The sequence below is a fragment of the Enoplosus armatus genome, chromosome 5 (genome assembly GCF_043641665.1).
Source record: "Enoplosus armatus isolate fEnoArm2 chromosome 5, fEnoArm2.hap1, whole genome shotgun sequence".
NCBI lineage: Eukaryota > Metazoa > Chordata > Actinopteri > Centrarchiformes > Enoplosidae > Enoplosus > Enoplosus armatus.
The window spans coordinates 4,364,424-4,385,253 of record NC_092184.1 but is presented as its reverse complement, the minus strand read 5'-3'; the positions used below and the strand labels follow the sequence as shown (position 1 = coordinate 4,385,253).

Genomic DNA, 20,830 nt, shown 5'->3' with positions numbered 1-20,830 from the left:
TGTTGATGATGAAACCATTGTCGCTTCGACTGCCATTGCCAGGACCAATGTGTTTACCAGTTAGACTGTTAAGTGGCACATAACAGCCCCCACACATTTCAAAGCCCAGCTCGAACTTGTGTATTATTTCACATAGTTGTTCCTGGTTAACATCTGACACCAGGTGTTCACGTTGGAGAACTTTCCAGGACCAAAACATTTTGGCTGCAGTCAGGGACTCAAGCTTTAAAGCTTTAAAGTTTGATAACCCAGTTTCAAAACTGCTTGTGTGGAAAAAAAGGCCTACATTAGAAAGAGTTATTTTTGATTCATCTGTTAAATCTGGGGCGTTTATAGTTTAGGTTATAAAAGTACGTGGAAAAGCAGAGAAATAATGAAATGACAAAAAAAAGAATCATGTTCTGACCAAATTGAAACCAGAGATTGATATTAAACCACAGTTTTGTCCCACTGAGTGAGCTGTTACATCACACAATCGTGAACTACCTAATTGGCTCATTGGAGGCAGTGTGGAGCTCATTAATATACACAACCTCCGGCCATCACCACGACTGATTACCGAGGTCTGGAACTCGTTTTTCAGCTTGATGTTCAGATGTGTTTGGCATCAGGACGTCTGGGGGTAGGTCATTTACATAGTCATATCTTTTTGTCACGTCAGACGCCTTTCGTGTCACTATCTCTTTCGGAGTTTGGCCGTGGTTTGGTGGTGGTGGCGTCTCCGCTGTGATTTTGGCTTCAGGTGTTTCTCTGGCGAAGTTTTCACCATGCAGGTAGAAAGAAAGCTTGTGCAAATTCAGCGAACTAGATAGTTTTATCAACTGAGAACGAATCCACAACAGATATTACCGCTTGCCGTGTGTTTAAAGGTGTTTTGGCTCTTAGGCATTTCAATTACAGTTAAGTGGTAATATTAATGCCAGTCTCCGCTAGGTATTCTGTGGTGTTGTAGGTCATTAAACATTAAACTGATACGTCGTACACGGACAAAAACGATGGACCAGCCATGACAATACTAAGAAAGTTGTTTTTACTAACAGGACGGGAAATATTCAGCAGGAACTGCACAGGGCTGCACTTCATTACCCAGCAGAGGGCGCTACAGCTCAGTTCATCGTCGCGAAAAGAGTTGAGGGAAAAAGATCCTTTATTTGATTGTGCAAGTTATGTTGTGCTGATTACACAGCATAGTAATGTAGGTAAAGAATTATTTTGTTTTCATATAATTGGAGTCAACCAGAAATAAATGACCAAAAGCTGATAAAGAAATGTCTTTCTCATGATAGGAGCGTTGGTGTTTTGCGCGTGCGCAGTTTATTACTCGGTCTCCAATGCGGAAATGTTAAACTTTAACGTCAATTTGTCATAGACGATTGTCCTAAAGTAGATTACTGGCCAGTTTGGTAAGTGCGACGCATTTGTGTTTTGCTGTGGCTGGTCCACTGTTTACCGTACTAATCACTGGTGATGTGTTTTGTATGCAATTGTTCTCCACTAAAACAATGCAGACATTTCATTTGCAGTGCATGACGGGAAGACATAGGCTATAAACCGTGTTTAATGTTAACGTTACGTCTCTACAGCACCAAACATCTCAGAAAGAGGAGGCTGCTGTGATTATTTGGGCTGTAGTCACATTGATATATTATAGTGTGTATATATTTAGCGTTACAACCGTCACAGAAAATAGTTCCTCCTCGAATGGCCCCCTCGTCTCTGACATGTACAACTCATACTTACCTGGCAGGGGAGATACCATGATCAAGAAGGTGGTTCACCCAGGGCGAGGCCCAACCATTGCACTCCGGTTGAGCTGACCTTTGCGAATTCCCCAAATGTGGGAATCTCGACTGCATAATTTATGGTAGTGGGGGACTGCGTTCGCGCTCTCCCCTGATAACATGTATAAAATAAACTTCTATGCAAGGTTAGTGCGTGTACAAGAACTCTTACGTGCTAAGAACGTGACATAGTTGAGAATTGCGTAGAAGTGAGTCTTATATATTTAAATCGGAGTAACAATATGGAGGACATTAGAATTGGCTTGTTTAGGCACTGTCCTGTATGTCGTATTTGTTATGTTACACATTAATCCAGCGGTGGAAGAAATATTCAGATCTTACGTACAACGTATCAAAGTAAAAGTACCTAATATGTTAGCAGAATGTCTCCTGTCAGTGTTATATCATTAAATATTGTAGCATTGGTTGTTGTTATTACTTTATACATTTATGTTTGAACATCATTTTGATATTGCAGCTAGTGGAGGTAATTTTAACCACGTTATATAGTTCAGCTTAACCTACAGTATATAATGTACCATTTTTACAAGGTGTATCATGAAATGGAAATACTCACGCCAAGTATAAGTACTTCAAAATTGTGCAGTACTGAGTGCATGAACTTAGTTACATTGCACCCGTGCATGTATTAGAGGCAGGCTTTGTTAACTTTTCATAAGCATCCTAAATCACAGCTGTGGTGGTACTTACAGTACTCAGTCAGTCAGAAAATAAAACACTAATCTGATATTGACATGACTCTGTACATTAGAGCAATTATTTTTGTAATCTTTTGAAGGCGGTGTCACTACAACAACCTGCAGTTTTTGTGTACTGACTGCAGTGAGATCTTGTGTCCACTAGAGGTTGTCGGAGCTCCATTTGTTATTGAAAACACACTGTGTCATAAAAAGCACATTATTATTTGCACCCGTAGAGAACTCTGTCATGAGTTCATCAGTCTTTTACGTGTTAGCATCAATGTATATATGTATATATATCAATACATATACAAGTGTATGTATTTTAACGTTGATGCAGCTGTGTTTCTCCTGCTTTAAATTCCTATTGGATTATAAGGCACCACGTGACCAGGAAGCGTTTGTTACGTTTATTTTTTTAAAATAACATTCTTTGTAGCGACTCTGTGACATTTTCGTCGACTGTTTCTTAGACCTTTACTCTTATGTCCCCGACTGTCCTTAAACGATTAATTTGATTTTTGACCCCTCAGTGAAAGCGATAGTGCGGCGAATCACCCCTTTACCTCCAACGTATTGACGGTATCGCTTCTCGGCCTTTTGGCTAAGATCAAGTGTAGTATCTGTTCTTATCAGTTTAATATCTGATACGTCCCCTACCCGGGGACCATATATTAAATTGATTTTTGGAATAGGGAGATGGAATAGGGGCTTGCTCCGTCCACTCCACGCATCGACCTGGTATTGCAGTATCTCCAGGAACGGTGCACCCCCCTAACGATGTGAAAAATAAAGTCTTCCTCAACGGGAATCTGGTACCCACTGTGAAGCCGTTAATTGCGAGTCTTCAACAGGATGTTACAGCGGTTTTGCAGGTAGATTATAAATGTTCAAGTAGAAATGACTTAACAACATACCCCATCACAAGTAAAACGGTTGTATTTAAAATTGTGCTTGTCCAGAGGTATAGTTAGCTAAATGTACCTACAGTATTACAAGTAAAAGAGACTCTGTATATAGAAAGAAAGTGGTATATCATTTTATGTAAAGAATATTACTTCTGATGCAGAATTTTGATATTGTTGCCAAACACAGTGAAGCCCACTTCAACTACTTGAGTATTGTTGAGGATTTAGGTACACCGTAAACAACAGGGGAGGTTTGGAGTTTACACATAAAACAGATGAATTTAGGCATGCCGAAGAATTTGGCTGTCAACAATAAACAATAAAACAACAGTTTTAAAGGGTTTGAGTGAGATTTATATTTAGCCACATAGGAAACGGTGGACTAGGTTTATAAGACATGCAGGTGATTTATAATTAAAGTCCACAAATGTGAATGTTTTTGTCAGACACTTTGTTGATCAGCTGTGTAGATGCCACTGATTCTAATGCTAATTCAATTAGCCACAATTTACAACAAATTAGCCCTTTCCATATATCTATTTGTCCAAAACAAGACCCAAAGGGTCGTTAACTTCTTTCTGATGATTACTAACATGTTTGGTTTTTTTTATTTTATTTAATTTTTTTATGCGACTGAAGAGCGGGTAACTGTCATTTATCTGGTCACATTTTCACAGTGAATCTGCTTTGATTTTTAATCATATCACCACAGAAGTGTAATCTATAGATCATTGCTAAAAGTTGGGTTAAGTCAGTGTTTGCGTCTGAGTGAAACTCAGAGGTGTTGCCCTTTAATTACAGGAAGAAGAATAATTTCAGGGGGTGTGTTCAGTCTGTTGACATCGAGAAAGGGTAAGCAGCAGTACAGGCCTTTGCTTCATAAATGTCCTGTTATAGCTTAAGGAACTACTGACAACAGCATTGCAGCTCCCTGTTTTTAACCTGTTGATGTTTATTAATGCAACAACAGATTGTGACATACAGGTTTTTCTTGGTTTGGTGGGTAGCATGAGCCAGTCTGTGGCCAGTACAAAAATAGCTCCCAGTCAGCTCCTAGGAATAACTGCAGAACTGGCAGTGGACGGTTTTGGCTTTGGCAGCTGACGAAGGCTAACGTTCATCTCGACTGATTTATCTGTGTTATATTATTATACACGCCTGCTGCTTCAACGTAGGCCTTGATTTTATGGTGAAGAAGAGAGCAGTGAAATGTTTAGAATTCTTGTGGGTTGTGCTCCTGTCATTAGTCTGCGAAATATCAACACATTTTCAAAATTTTACCAAGGATGACAGAGTTTTATATATTTAATCTATCTGACTCCGAATAAATCAGGAATGACACAAAACTACTTGACATGAATGAAACCAGCATCTTCCATAATGTGCTTGTGTGTAGTGGCAAAACAAGAACACACTGTCAGCTAAACACAAATTTAAGTGTTGTTTTTTTTAACTTTATTCCAAAATGATTCTGAACTGATCTGAGATGTTGACATTGTGATGTGGGTCAACAGTGTGTTTATGCAGCGTGTTTTTACTCCCAGCAATGCCACACAGTCATGGTTCTTCTGACGCTGCTTTAGATATCAAGTCAATATGTTTTATAGAAGGATGGAGAGAGCTGAGGCTAGAGTTAACATTTATTTCACAATCTGACTTGCCTCAAAATTCACAGTCATCATCTACCTTTGTGTCTCAACCTTGTCTTACAGCATACCATGTCCTCTCCAGAGATCGCCTCACTCTCCTGGGGCCACATGAAGGTGAAGGGATGCTCCTCCAGCTATAAGGACTGTAAGGTCTGGCCTGGAGGCAGCCGAGCCTGGGACTGGAGAGAGACTGGGACTGACGTGAGTGGAACCATGCATCATAATACACATGTACATATACAGGAATGCATAGTGTTGGTTAACACAATAAGAACAGACACAAACGCACCATGACCTAGCATTACACACCGGGGTTTTCCCTCAAACAGTGATGACACATTCTTTTGCTTTTCCCACCACAGCATTACCCCGGAGTACAGCCTGCTGATCTGGAGGAGGTGCTGAAGAAGGGGATCGACTTGCTGGTCATCGGCAGAGGCATGAGTGAAGCTCTGCAGGTAAAACAGACCCCCAAAAATAGTTTTAAAAAAAGGAATACCTATCACCAGTTTATGAATTCAATCTCAGTTTCAAGTATGTATTGAGAATTCCTACTGAATTCCTTTTTTTTTAATTATTATTCTGTAAACCTACAAAGACAATGTAGGGAAAATGAGTGCTACCAAAATAATATTTGAGGAGGTTGTCAGTTGCAACTTAAATGTGTATGTTTCCCCCGTTCTCTGGGAACCAGTAGTTCCATTTATCGTCAGTTAAGTCAGTTCGAACGCAGTTTTAGGGGTTTATTGTCCACTTCCACCGTCATCTAATTGGTTTGGGATGTTCCTTACTATGGATAGCCTAAGACATGAAAGTGGAGGCTGAATGTATACATGCTGAGGGTGTAGTAGCTGCACGGGGACTGACTCCATGTCAGAGCAGCAGCAGCTTCAGTGCTCCGTCTGTGTCTACAGAGGATGAGTTCAGGCACAGTATTGAAAGTAGGTCACCTGTGTTTTGGCAGCGCTCGGAGCCCAACACACAATCACTGTAGTCGCATTTACTTGACATTATAGTGAGATGCAGCCCATGGAGACAGCTAGACTGAGTTGAAATAAGAGCGTACCTGTTCTCATACGGACTAAAAAAACGCAGCTTCTCTTCTCTCAGGTTCCCTCCTCCACTCTGGACTTTGTGAAGCAGACCGGTGTCGACGTCAGAGTCTTGCAGACGGAGAAGGCGGTTGCTGAGTACAACAAACTGGCTGGCCAGGGCGCCAAGGTGGGTGGGGTCTTCCACTCCACCTGTTGATGCTTTCACCCTCGTCTTGCTGCACCAACTGAGATGACCTGGATGAAAGTAGCCTGTAGTGCACCATTGCCCAGTCTCTGTTTTGCCGTATGTATAGCTGGCTAGCTCTCAGCATGACTACAGACCCCTGATTTATGGTAAGATTGAAACATCTTGATGTTCAGTTTGGAGAGGGCAAGCCCTTGTTTCAGCCCAGGTTTTGCTAGCTGCGCTGTAGAAGAGCACTCTGTGTGTCGATCAGTGAGGCCCTGCAGAAGAGCACTTCAGAGGGCCTTGGTAGATTGACTCTAGCTGCATTTACGCAGGATGAAGAGATCAAATCTGTCTACTTTACGTTTGTCGTCTGAACGGGGAGGAATTCAGACATTGATATAATTAGATCAAATTGAAGATGCAATGCAAGTACATTTGACTTTAGAGGCCAATTTTGTGGAATGTAGAAGTACAATGACCACTTCTCAATTGTCAGGTAGAAAAGACACAGATCATATGGTGGTGGTGTTGGTAAAAGGTAATTAATGAGGTGAAGATGTATTTCTGTTTGTTTGCTACACAAAATAAAATTAGAAAATGATCTCCATCACATGGGTTTGTCTTTATAAGAAACGACTGTAGATACAAAACTATTTCCTGTACAAATGACACATCACAAGTAAAAACAAAAATACTTGTGCTTCCTGCGACTTAAACATAAATTATTTTTATGCATGCTTGCCCAAATTTTAAAAATGAATATATGTTTTGAAGAGAAAGCAAAATGGTTTAATTCTGTACAGTTTTGAATTTAGAAGGTCAGTTATTGTGAATGTAAATATGCACTGACACAGCTTAACATAGCTGACGGCTAGCATCCTCTTTCAGTCCTGATCAAGAAAGAAAAACAAGCCAAGAAACTCTTGCAGGTGAAAGCTGAAAAGAGTTAAAGCCGGTCGTTCCTTTGATTTGTTAGCGGCGCGCAGGTTTGGGCATGATGTAGACTTTGACGGGCTTGCTGAACGGAATGGTTCCCTCTACAGCGGCCTCTGGTGGCGGGAGGCTGTCGATGCTGTCGCTCCACCCGAGCTTGGAGGGGGAGGAGAGGGAGGTTGATGAGGAGCTGTAGGCCAGCAGGAGGCGCACCTCAATCTGAGACGGCTCTGAGAGAGAAAGGCGGAGATAGAAACGGTCAATGAAGACAACAAAGGCAAACTGAATACACAGAGGATGAAGGGAACGTTTAAGAGCTCTGCCTCCCAAATCCTCCTAAATCTAGCTACAGTCCGATAGACAAACAATATTTTTAAATAATTCGATAAGCTATGATTCTATGCGATAATGCTAATGCTGGTGTTAACTTGAAAAAGGTCAATTGAAACATAATTTGGTTGGAAAGATCTTATTTAATTTTTTTTCAAATTTCATGCAGCATTTGAGTTGGATCAGTGTTTGTAACCCCTATTAAAAGTAGATGAAGATGAAAGCATTTGTCACTAAAACAAAAACATCAGATGGGTGTGTATTATACTGACCTGTCCATGCGGTGTGTGAGAGGTAAACCTGTGTGATGAGTCTGTGTCTGTCAGGGCCAGGCTTTCTGAAGTCTCCAGGTTTAGGATGGATCACATGACTCTGGCCGTCTGGATACAGAACCTGCAGAGACGGAAGGTGTGGACGATGCACAGAGAGCAGGTGTTCACATTCAGAGCGAACGGTTCGGGGTTTTAGAACAAAATGACAGGACATGTGGCCGTTAATGGGCCTGTTGCAACAATTAGAATCTGTAACTTTATAAGTAGAGGGCAGGCTCATCTGTAACCCCCCCTGAGCTGCAGCAACTTTAACAAAACCCATCTTTTAATATCCAGTATAACACTGTTATTTTCACTGGAGCCAAAGCAGCACTGAACTAAGGGTCCGACCACAGTACCTGCTGGCTAAAAGTAACAAATATCTCATTGCTTGTAACTGAATCGTTTACTCTGCATTCACTTTCACGTTTGTAAGTAAGCTGATCCTGAATCAGGCTTTCAAATGCATTACAAGCTGAACTGATGAAGGTTATTAGCAGATGGGGTTGAAAAACAGTTCTGCAGGCCATGTATTCATTTCCAGCAAAGGGAAAGATCAGCATGGTCACGTTGAGTCTTGGACCACGTCGTCGTAGGAAAAAGAAACGGCAAAAAGGAACAAGCTGCCACAGTTTCGAGGGTTGAATGAACAATGTATTTCAGTAATAAAATGATGTGCAAGTTGAGACGTGTGTGGTTTTAACAATGTTTGTTTTATACTATGTCCATATAATATTACATAATAAAATGTGTTTTTATTTAGAACTAGTGTTTTATTTTAAGTGCAGAATCATAATAATAAAAAAAAAAGACCCCCACAGCGTTCTTATTAAGTTGAACCTTGTTCCACACTGTACACAACCTGAGCTGAACCTGTCAAGCTCAGTTGGTTCTTCTTTTTCTGGCATGAATGCCAACTTGTCAAAGCAAGGCAGCAGGACGTCAAAATCAACTAAATCAGCAGAAATGTTTCTCACTCCAAACTAATTCTGAAACCCTTAAAACAGCTTGCCACAGTCTACAAAAGGTTTCTGAAGAGCAAAACGCTAAAGCTGACCAAAAGTGAGAAACAAAGGTTCGTTATTTAGTTGTACATCAAACTGACCTGTACTTTGACTGTGTTCTGGGGGTCCTGGACGTGCTCTAGCGTAGCATCAATGTCTAGCGCCACCACCAGGCCAGACGTGAACCGCAGCGGGTTGTCGGACTCCCCTGTCGGCTCTATGATGGTGGCTGTCGCGCGATGGATCTGTCAGTCAGCAGGGAAATGTTAATGGAAACAAAAAGGTATTCTGTTGATCAAACTGTGCACCACTGCTGTCAACATTTTTACATCGGTGTAGATTTCCTTCATGTGATGATAACTCATGGTCAGGGAATTCACACTCACGCCATGGTGTGTCTGAGAGTGTGAAAGACAGTTTGGTTCAGTGGTCACGCTACCTTCATTGACTTGTTCATTCATTATACCTGTTCAGGCAGTCTGAGCTGCAGCAGGCCACTCTGTCTCAGGGTTGTCTGGAGGATCTTCACCAGCTCCACTGGTTTACATGACGACAGCCGGGGCATCAGCTCCAAAAGCTTATCCACAAAACTGTCCTGGAGGTGGGGCAGCTCCTTCAGAAACAGCCTGAGGGTTGAAGAAATAATGAGAGGATGCATGTCTACATGTACACCCACAAAACCAAGGAAGGAGCAGGGCGATTCTACCACCCAGAAAGATACGTATGTTTTTAGGCAAGAGGGGGATGTTCAAGAATATACAACACTTCCTCAGACAGCAAATTCTTTTTAGTTTGCCTTTTCAGGAAGACTCTGCCCCCCCCCCCCTCGCCACATTCAGTCATATGTTGCACTGTGTAGCAGTGCTATAACTTGTATTATCATGTTTTATTTAATTTGAGCTTACTCACAAATTAAAGCTTGAATGTCCTAATACTTAGACTTCAAAAGCTAGAAAGACAGACAGAGATCTTACCGCTGAAAAGACTCAATGTCCTGCAAAAACTTCTCACAGCTGCTGATGAGAGGATCCAACCTGAAGAGAAATGATAAGCTAAAAAGCATCTGTATACAGATGTAGTCCACATGAGGTCCGAACTGTACATGGTGAATGTGTGTGTGTGTGTACTGACCCTTGCCTGGTGCGAGCAGTCAGGATGAGCTGCAGAGCTTTAGCTTGAAGGCGAACATGATGTATAGTGGCCACCTGTCTGCTGTCCAAGCCGCTGTACAGAAACTCCAGCTTGTAGGTTTCCTCTAAGATCTGCAAACACAACCGCACACATTTAAACAGACAAACGTCTCCCTACATGATCTCACAGTTGAGTTGATACCAACGCGCGTGTGCTGACCTGTTGAGCTGCTGCTGTGGCTGTGACGTTTTGTTTGAGGCAGAGAGGGACAGCCATGTTCCACAGCTTCTCCTGCAGAGCCTGAGGAAACATGGCACGGGTTAGACATCGTGGTCCTTATTTTGAAACCACCATTATGTCTACATTAGCATTAGCGTCAGCCTTCACATAATAAAACAAGCAACACACCTACCTTCATGAGCAGCAGCTGGCAGTGCAGGTACGTAGCACAGAAATCAGCAGATCCAGCAAGCTCTGTCTGCAGCTCCCCCAGCCGCTGCAGGTCTCTGACAGACAGACAGACAGACAGACAGACAGACAGACAGACAGGTGGAGAAAGACATTAACATACTCCTCCTCTTCCATTGACCAAAGAGATGCTGATGCATTCCAAAATTCACCAGTTAAATTCACCTTTTTACCAATTAAACACAGGTAAAACAACCTGTTGGACGATGTCATAACTTGAGGTTGGCAACAAATAACGTCCATTCTGTGACACTTGATTGTGGACAATTACTTTACTGCAATTAAAATATGAATCACATATTCAGTGATCAACAGCCACAGTCAGTCAAATGACCAAACGATGATTCCTTGACTTTAAATGAATTTGAAAGCCTTGTTCACCATTATTATGTTAGTATGTATTTGTGTGTGTGTGTGTGTGTGTGTGTGTGTGTGTGTGTGTGTACCGTATGGTGAAGTCCAGCAGGTCCTGGGCTCCAGATGCTTCCAGGTTCTGGATGGTGCTGACCCTGTTCAGACTCTGTTGAAGGAAGAGTTGAGCTGATTCCACAGAACCTGAACCACAACGCGAGTCCACCAAGTCCAGACCGTTGCCTGGCAACTAAAAGAGGAGAGGCAGTGAGTGTACCATTGACTGTCTTGTCAACGTTGTGTAAAGGGATGTGTGTGTCAGGCCATTAGTGTGATAATACAAAATATATGAGTCATTTATTCTCTGTTCTATAAAATCAGAAAATAATAAACTACTAATCAGTTAATCAAGAAAATAATCAGCAGATTAATAATGACAATTGTAGCCGTAGTTGGAAACAAATCAAAAGTCAAAATTTAGCCTATGGCGTTGGGACCTTCTGTATTGCTGACATGGACTGCAGTAATATGACTACAGTATTTCAGTTCTCACTCTCAGCGGCGGCACGAGGTGCGACAGACTGTCCCTCAGGTAGGCGTAGTGTCTGAAGGTGTGGTCGGAGAACAGCGCCGGCATGGTGGGACACGACTTGGCAGCGTTGAACACCAACACCAGCACCGCGATGTCTGAGATCAACAACCAGAGTCAGGAAAGAAAAACACAGTTCACAGGAGCAGCAGACAACAAACAGCTCTGTGTCCCTCTGCTGCGGAGATATTAACTGTAACCAACAACCCATAAACACACCGTCTGTGGTAAAGCTGCGCTGTCATTTTGACACGCTAACTATTTTGTTAATTCACTACAGACTCTGAAAAGTTACATGTCTGTTCAATGACAGTATTAGAAATAATCTTGTTCCATTCGGTTAATGATAGAATACTGCAGAGGACAATTATTTTAATAACACTGCGCAGACATTCAGTATTAAAGTTTGTCGTCTTCTATACGTGACTATCCTCAAATCCTTTTTTCCCCACTTGTGCATACAACAAGTGGAAATGACTAAATCCTAGGAAATTATAAAACAGATCAAGAAAAACATTTGCTTTATGGCTCATTTTCTTTCTTCTCAAAATAGAGCCGCTGAGCAACACAACGTTCTTTACCCAGCAATGGATTTCCATCCAAGCCATGTTTTTTCCAGATTTTTAGTTTTGTCTGTGTGTCATGATTATGTTTATGTATACGTTACTAGTTATGGTTGTACTGCCTGTACTGGTGCTTATGTATTCATAGGCTGTAGCTCATTTTGGCTGCAAGCTGCAGCCTACTACAGGTTTAATGTGGAATGAGGAAAAGAAAAACAGCAAATGGCTGCACAAGCAAATCATAACGGCTGATTTGTGAAATGAACTGGCGAACTAATGTGGAGACTTGTAGTTCGGCCGCTGCAGAATAAAGTTGATGTGGCTTGTCTGCATTAACGTAGGTGTGTTTTTTAGATTTTCAGGTGCGTGAAGGATACAGGCCGGATCATCCATGTCAGGCTCTGGTGTGTCGAAATAAGGGTGTGTGCTGAGCAATTCAGGAACCAGAGGCAAAACCAGTGTTGGGTGACGGGAGCCCATGAACTTGAGACACCTGAGGGGAAAGAAGAAAATAAAAGACAAAGCCAGTCAACAGGTCATCAATGGACAGTTTCTATAAGACGTAACACCAGATTCAAGATTTTTCTTAGCCAATGCGTTTAATGCTTCGATGAGGACAGCGAGTCCGACTGTTCCCTTTCTTACTGTTGCTGTCGCTCTGACACGGTTGAACATCACAGTCACTTTGAGTATATACCATATTTTCATCAAGTGCTATCTTAAACCAGCACTGACCAAAGTTTCAAACAATTTTTTCATGACCTCCCCCCCGTTTTTCACTATATGTGACTCACATTGATGTTGATGTAGTCGGTTGTCAGTGTCATTATTTTGTAACTTCTGCATTACATTTTGTTCTAATAAATAACACTGTTGTGTGTAACTTTATACACGTATACAATTATTAGAAGTACTTTTGTGTGATTCTAGCTGTATTTAGGCTTCTTCAGATTATATAACGTTTGAATGAAATGATAAGTATTGTTAAAACTTGCAGCACCCTTGGCCCGTCCTTATGGCACTCCGGGGCGCCACAGCATGCACTTTGAACTATTGTCTTAAAGCCTAGTCCTAATCCTGAACTTGTTTCCTGGAAAAACCAAAATGTCTTCACTCAAAAGGTCTAAAAATCAAAACACTTTTTATAAGAACTGCAGAACACACACACACACACACACACACACACACTGGAGTCTTACTTCCAGACCGAGTTGCGGTCGGTGGGATACTTGTTGAGGTTCTTAAGCAGCTCCAGCAGAGCCAGCTGGATACAGTCTTTAGTGGAGACGTTGGTGTAACAAATCAATTCATGGAGCGCTTCTCTGATGTCACGAGACGAATCCTGCAGGTCGACAGTGACTTCATCAATGTGTGTGTACATCAGATTGAATAATGTGTTGTATAACAAACAAGAAAATACAAAAGTGTGTGTGTGTGTGTACCTCCAACACAGCCAGCACAGTGTCCAGCTGGTCCTCTCTGAGTGTTATATGGGTCGAGATTTCTCTCAGCACATGGATGGACTGCAGCCTCACTTCCTCAATCTCGTCGTTGAACATATCGACCAGGAAGTCCAGACACTTTTCGGCGAAACTGGGAGACGACCGAGCCAGCTGGCACAACGCCTCCACCGCCGCAATACGGACCTCTGACACAATATTAAAGACAGAGAAAACACCAGTGGGGAAAGCACAAAAGTCAGAGAATAATAAATATGTAAAGCAATACAGTATAATGAATAAAACTAATCCTGGATAGAGGACAGAGGGGCGAGTAAGAAGGGGAGACTTTCTTAGAAGTTACATTTTCTTGTAATTATTCATATTTGCTGGCACTGTAAAACCTTGGACGAAATCTAAAGCCTTAAAGACATTGGGGGACATATAAACAGATTCAGTGGGAATATTCACTCAAAACCTCATTTTGGCAACAAAAAACAAGTTATACGGTCTCAGATACATACTATCTTTTGTTACTTGCTTGACTATAAATTAACAAAATCATTATTAAATATCACAATGCCACATCAGTAACATCCTGAGGCTGAGTGGGTGGAACATCATTTGTACCCTTTGGGCTCTGTTTACATTTGAACCGAAATTCTTTGCTGAGAAACAAAGACATGCTGCACGATGTTTCACATACCAAACATCTCGTCCTCCAGGCCGTGAACGAAGGCCCCGCAGGCCCCTGAGGCAATAAGGTTGACGGTGTTCGTGTCCAGTCTCTCCTTGGGGGCGTCGTCGGCCCACTTCTTGCCAGAGGAGAACTCCCCAGAAGCAAAGAGGTCCTTGGCCCGTTCATGGGCCGTACGCTTCCTCTGGACACAGGAGAGAGGAGGAGGAAAGGGCATGAAGTAGAAGAGTGCTAATTAACATTATCAGAGTTCCTGATTTTGCTCACAGATTTTCATTAAAAAAGCCAATATCTTGTGGACAAATGCAATTACTCACCCTGAGATCTGACATCAGCTTCTTATCCAAAGTTTGCTCCAGAAAGTGAGGACTGACCTGCAGCATCGAACCCTGACACAAAAGAATAGATTCAACAAGTTTCCCTTATGAATGTTGTGTTTGTGTCTCAATCAAATCACCCAACACCTGTCTAGACTAAACCTAGACTAGGACTAGACTAAAAAAAACAAAACAGTATTTATAGGGATGAAAATAACTATGAATACGGTCTGTGTCGGTCTGATCCTGTTCCCTCACCAGTGTTTTGGCGGCTTGCACCCGGACCATCCAGGAGCCATCGCTGACCATGTGACTGATCTTCCCAAATGCGTCATCAACCAGTCGGATCTCCTCATTGGACGACGGGATGGGCACAATGCTGGTTGGACAGACAGAACAGTGAACTACAAGTCAGACAAGGCCACTACAAACTGGTGCAGCTGATCAGTAAATTACAGTAAATGGGTACACGGAAAGTAAAAAAGTAAAGTTCTACTTATTTCAGGTAGCATTCAATTCACTAGCTAACCAAATCAAAATATCAGCTATCAACATAACAAATATTATCAAGACAATAAACTGTATAACATAATTTAATGTTATACAAAGAATCTCACACAAATCCAAGTTTTTTCTCTTTCACTACACTTTCCTGGGTTTCAGTGTCTGGCTGAAGAACACTTCAGCAGAGACAAGTGAGCGGTTTGGACCCAGCTTGCTCCTTGTCCCTGGTGTTACATCTATTTATTACACCTACTGTCTTTTCACTGTTTAATGCTGTAAAGCTTATAATGTAGTTGATCCAGAGAGGGGATCTAACATTACAACTATGAAGTCACTATGAATATCTGCATCTTCTCACCTTTCTGGGTACAGCTGGCTGAGCACCCAAACCATCTGCACCGCTGCAGAGCGGACCTGCTCATAATCATCTGACAGCAACCTGCAGGCCTGCAACACACACACACACACACACACACACACACACACACACACACACACACACACACACACACACACACACACACACACACACACACACACACACACACACACACACACACACACACCACACACACCACACACCACACACACACACACACACACACACCACACACACCACACACACCACACACACGTTTACAGCCACTGTAGCTGTGATTGTCTGCTCTGGCCACCACCAGAGGATGATTAACGTCATTAACAATACTCTGAATCTGTTAAACACCTTTCTTATGGCAGACACTTTCTTGTTATTACCATTATTTTATTATTATTCTCCCACAGAGAAATTTGTCTTGAAATAGCACAGGTACTGACATACACTACAACCACAGTAAAACTATACACAACACGTGCCTTGAACACACAAGTCTAAACGTCCACTGTGGGGAAGGTCTGTTTATTCCAGGATTTCCATTATTTTGGCAGGTTTCAGTAAAGATAATAGGGCTGTTACCTGGTCATATATGATCTCATGAATCTTCATTCCTCTTTCATGCAGCTGCAGCTGGAAAACAAACAGAAGCACACAGAATGAGCTGCGTTATATAAAAAGAATCATCACTGAAATATGAGCAGACTGGGTTTCCTCACTGCTGATTGTTATTGCATTGTGTGTGGTGATTGTTAGGTTTTTGGTGAGGACAAGTGTTGGCCGTGTCCTACCATGGCTTTGAGGGCTGCAGTGCGGACTCTGGGGTCCTGGTCTCCAAAGTAGTCACTGATGATACTCTGGACGTCCTTCACTCCTCCTGGAGAACCGAGCAACATGTAAAATGACACAACACAACAGAGCCATGGTAACACACTACACAACAACCACAATCATGACCCATAATGTGAGTTTTCAAGAAGAAGAATTAAGAGTTCTCACTGTAACGGCAGACATTTTAAATCCTTGTAAAATTCCATAAAACTAATATTTCCAATCAATTCTGCCACAAAAATAAACATAAAAAGTGAGAGAATAAAACTTAGAATAAGATTTTTTTTTTTTAAATAAATATTCCTCTCTATATATATATATCAAACATTTTAAGTCACTGAGGACGCATGATTCAGTTTAAGAGCATGCACACGTTGTATCTTAAAGTAAGGAAAGTCAAGAGTTCAGCCATCTAAATATACTGAGCGATGGCACAAACCTAATGATGTGCCCAGTCCCTCGTTGTCTTTGGTCAGAGGAGTGTCCACCATGCCGAGACATCCGAGGAGCTGCAGACACTTGTTCCTCACTCCGAAATACGTATCAGACAAATGCTGAGAGGAAGAAAGAGAAAAGACACAGAAGAGTCCTGTTGAATCTGTAAAGAAGACTTAATGATGAGTACTATGTACAGACTCTCTGTGTGTGTGTGTGTGTGTGTGTGTGTGTGTGTGTGTGTGTGTGTGTGTGTGTGTGTGTGTGTGTGTCACCTTGCAGGCCACCTCTATGAGCCTCTGTCTGACTGTAGGACTCTCAGGTAGTTGTGTACCAATGACCAGCAGAGTGTCCATCAGCTGGGCGAGGACCTGATGGGACTCTGCAGACACAGAGGAACAGAACGGCGCAAACTATTCAAATTTGTGTTTTTTGGAGGGGGTGGTCAAATGTTTCAATATAATTCAATCTTAAAGTGTAAATAAGTGCTTTTAGTGCTTTGCCAGAGACAATTCTATAGACCTCACCGCACCCCTTGGGAGGTCACTGAAAACGTTATACCCTTTTAATACCCATATTTTGAAATACGTTAAAACATCTTGAATAAGAAAATTGAAAAGGGCCAGCAATTTTCCTAAATCCTGCCAAACACGTCTCATGACATTATTTCAAGGAAATCTTTTTCACAATGACTATATGACTACAAATAATGTGATGATGTGTAATTATGGCTTGTTGAGCGTAGAAGTAACCAAAAAAAAAACAGAATGGCTGTTCAGACTGTGAGTAAATGTGTCTTACTCTCATTGCTGAGTGTGTTAATGGCGTCGTCTACGATGCAGTCGGGGCTGAAGCCTTGCGTTTTCGACAGCAGACCCAGCAGAGAGGCAATCTTCAGCCTCACAGAGTTATCTGTCTCCTGGGAGAGGACATCAGTAGAAGCAGTGTCAGATGTGTTTTGTCTGTGCAGTTTAGCTTAGCTTCAGTTTAGCTCAACCAAATGAATATAACTTTAAGACACTGTAAATTGTGCTTACAGCTGCCAAGCATGGGTTTATCTCTTTCATGCGAAATACAATTTCAACAGAAGGCACCATAGGCTTTGTATGAGCACAGCAGAGCTATTTTATTACAATTTAGCAGATATTATCTTTATATTTATAAAGCTCTCATTAAAGCAATGGATTATTCACACATGTTCCTGGTTACAACCCCTAGTTCTTTACCTTGTAGTAATGCTCCAACAGGATCCTGACCACACCCTCTACACTCTCCGTCTCCACAGGCTTGCGGGCGAACTGCAGCAGGTATTGCAGGGCATCAGTAGAGTTGGTGGCCTTACAGAGGTCGATGTGCAAAGCCGCAGACTTACTGGGTTTGGACAAACGCAGCTTCTTGGCCGGAGCTTCTTCATGGGGAATCTGTCAGCGTAAAACAGCTGAAACTGAAACGTCATTTCTACAAAAAAGCGGGTGATAAAATAATTTCCCCTCACGGTGTGTAATCTTTCCTTTTCTCTGTTCAGACAAAACCTTCAAATTGCTGTATTTATTACTCTGTCACGTGTGATTTTATCTACCAACAGTCACTTCTTTCTATTCTTTGATTCTTATGAGTCCGAGACCCTGCACTGCTCAATTTGGCCTTATTGTACATTTGTTCTCAGTGTTGGTCCAATAATAACAACATCACCTAGATGGAGACCAAGAGGTGACATGTGTACGTTTGTGTAATTGTGTTTGTGTACTGAGAAAACACAAGGTCATGGTAGACCGGCTCATAACCACATAATCATGGGTTCAATTCACACAACAGCCAGATTCTCAAAGTCACAACCTAAGAAAGTCTGTCTTCAGCATAAATCTTTCGCCACCATCACATAATAATGTCAAATTCACTCTAATGTACCTCGCTGACAAAAACTAGAACAAGAATCCTGTCACGTTACGTATCATTATATAGAAGATGCCACACTGTTTTGTTTTGAGGTGACTTACTAGTACCTCGAAAGATTACATCAGATGTTCAAGGTAGTTATGTAAACCAGCAGATCAGTTTGACAGTAACAGCCTTGAAAAGAGTAACGTTTGCCCATCTGATGTATACTGAAGTCAGTAGACAAAACCCGGTCATTCACTTTCATAGGCTTAAGTTACAAGTGTGAAATGCACCTGTCAATACAGACTGTAATAAGGAATCCAGTAACTATCAAGCGTTAACGTTACAAGCCACAGGAACGAATTTAATTCAATTATTGCTCACTATGTACGTTAGCTATGTTATCTTCCACTTGAAAGTTAGCTAACATTTGATAACGTATCCAGTCTGAGGTTGTTAGCTCACTGGAGTTCAGGTTGAACGAGTCAAATGAACGACAGCCGGCAGCCCAACTCAGACTTAGCTAGGACTATTATCGAACAAGAGATGGCCGTTGTGTTGTGACTGAGCCGCTCTCTGTTGATGGTTAGCGGCAGCTAGCCATTTAGCATTAGCTAACAGCCTAGTTAGCTCTCAAGCCCAACTTTCATCTTCGGTTATGAGTCTACAGCGGGCAGCGATAAGAGGGTTTCCTTTGCTTACCTGTACAACTTTGGAAAACTCCTCATAAACTCGCCTTTTCAGATGTGCTGCCATTTTCAGGGAAAGATGGTTAGCTACGCGTTCCTCCTCAACAGCAACATAACATTGTCCCTTTATATTTCCCGTAGCTACGGTAAGAAAAGTAAAACGCGTTTTGTAAATTACGCTTGTTTTGTCCAAATTTACTCGCTAAATTGACTTGTTATTAAATTGACATTTGACTACAGGACTATAACCCAGATGTATGTAAATATAGGCAGCTATATTAAAAAATGGACCGTGATCTGCCTGCATTTGCTATATAGCTGGATTTGAAGGATTTAGGCTCACATAAAAAGTAAATATAGCCAGTATGTCAGTACAATCACCTACTAGACTTGGAAAAATGTGAACATATCCTCTACATTTTGCATGAACTGAAATTTAGGATTTTCCAATCAAAAAATGTTTTTTTTTTCACATGATTTTTATTATTTATTTTCCACACTTTTTTTTACAACCAGATTTAACCTTCACTCAATGGAAAGCTTTACATTTCATGACCAGAACGATCATTGACAGCTGCCCAATACATAACACCTCCACTGCCTTGCTCAAAGGCACTTCATCAGGAATTACTGAGGGAGAATGTTTCTCCTTACATTTGGCTTAAGCTATTACACACCAACATTTCAGCAACTGAAATGCTAGTTGGACCCACTGTTAACATCATAAATGTCAATGTCATCATTCCTAGTTTTAATTGACAAATTAAAACTACTCCAATTAAACCTAATGTACAGTACTAATACTATAAATTATACACAACTACCACTACAACTAATTCTACTTCTATTACATACAATTAACACAACTGCCAGCAATTCTACTTATAGTTCTTACAGCAACAACTGCTGTTTACTGCTCAAAAAATTGAAAGGAAGGAAGAAAAGATGAGTTTCTCAGCATTTTGGTCGGGACTTTGGCTGGGATGGCTTGATATTCAGATGGCATCGCATGAAATTTCTAAGTCTGTCTCAATGCATTGCATTAATGCACACCTTTTGGACTATTGTCTCTGTACACTGCACATATTCTTTAGTCTTCATACTGTGAATCTTTCCCACACACTCCCGCACAAACTTTACAGCTCTTTCTTTCTAAAAACAGATATATTGTACATACTTCTGTCATCACTTTTTTTATTTTTTATTTTCTCTTACTATGTTTATCATTTTGCACCAAAAGAAAACAACATTTTTGTGTAGAAAATAAAAGAATATAAAAGCATTCTGTTTTTGCATTAAACTTTGCACTCTATACAGAAATCCACCCTGTCACAACACACTGCCAAAACACATGAATTAGTCTACTGTTGTTAGCTTAGCTTCATGTGTAAAATGAAGTGAAGTTTGGCTTCTTGGCAGAAAATCTGAAGTGTGGCGCACAGCACGTCTCTAAATGTGTGGGATCTATGGGGATTTGGGGCTTGAAAATGGGGCCATGGAACAGAAACAGAAGAGAAATCCTGCTCAAAGCCAAAAATAACACAAGAACAGATACTGTGATCAACAGTCAGTTCATTTCCTGGAACTCAATGCTGGCATCAAATGCTATGGCCTTCTTACGCTCTCCTCTCCATGTGAAGAATCCCACTATGATTATCATGACGGTCAGAGACACACAAAGCATGATGCGGCTGATGGGAAGCTGGACTTGACATTCCAATGTA

The 20,830-nt window shown here is 41.4% G+C and overlaps 2 protein-coding genes and 2 non-coding genes across 4 annotated transcripts; 3 read left to right on the top strand and 1 right to left on the bottom strand.

The window, feature by feature from the left end:
• The first annotated feature begins 529 nt into the window (after positions 1-529).
• On the top strand, positions 530-6,870 carry aamdc (adipogenesis associated, Mth938 domain containing). The gene is made up of 4 exons (XM_070906048.1): positions 530-622; positions 5,103-5,240; positions 5,402-5,497; positions 6,150-6,870. Exons 1-4 carry the CDS (start codon positions 596-598, stop codon positions 6,288-6,290), a joined length of 402 nt encoding a protein of 133 aa, XP_070762149.1. The 5' UTR covers positions 530-595; the 3' UTR covers positions 6,291-6,870.
• On the top strand, positions 1,733-1,896 carry LOC139285935 (U1 spliceosomal RNA). The gene has a single exon (XR_011597356.1). It is a non-coding gene; the product is annotated as a U1 spliceosomal RNA (small nuclear RNA).
• On the top strand, positions 3,067-3,257 carry LOC139285938 (U2 spliceosomal RNA). Its single transcript, XR_011597359.1, has one exon. It is a non-coding gene; the product is annotated as a U2 spliceosomal RNA (small nuclear RNA).
• ints4 (integrator complex subunit 4) lies at positions 6,867-19,198 on the bottom strand. Its single transcript, XM_070906047.1, has 24 exons — positions 19,120-19,198; positions 17,766-17,960; positions 17,341-17,458; positions 16,815-16,921; positions 16,556-16,658; positions 16,065-16,147; positions 15,856-15,906; positions 15,259-15,347; positions 14,655-14,775; positions 14,397-14,468; positions 14,089-14,263; positions 13,386-13,591; positions 13,143-13,285; positions 12,321-12,436; positions 11,345-11,478; positions 10,887-11,041; positions 10,385-10,478; positions 10,192-10,272; positions 9,973-10,103; positions 9,816-9,875; positions 9,308-9,467; positions 8,943-9,086; positions 7,799-7,919; positions 6,867-7,426 (listed from the first exon to the last, which is right to left on the bottom strand). The coding sequence occupies exons 1-24, from the start codon at positions 19,171-19,173 to the stop codon at positions 7,236-7,238; spliced, it is 2,904 nt and encodes a 967-aa protein (XP_070762148.1). The 5' UTR covers positions 19,174-19,198; the 3' UTR covers positions 6,867-7,235.
• Between the last annotated feature and the right edge of the window lie 1,632 nt (positions 19,199-20,830).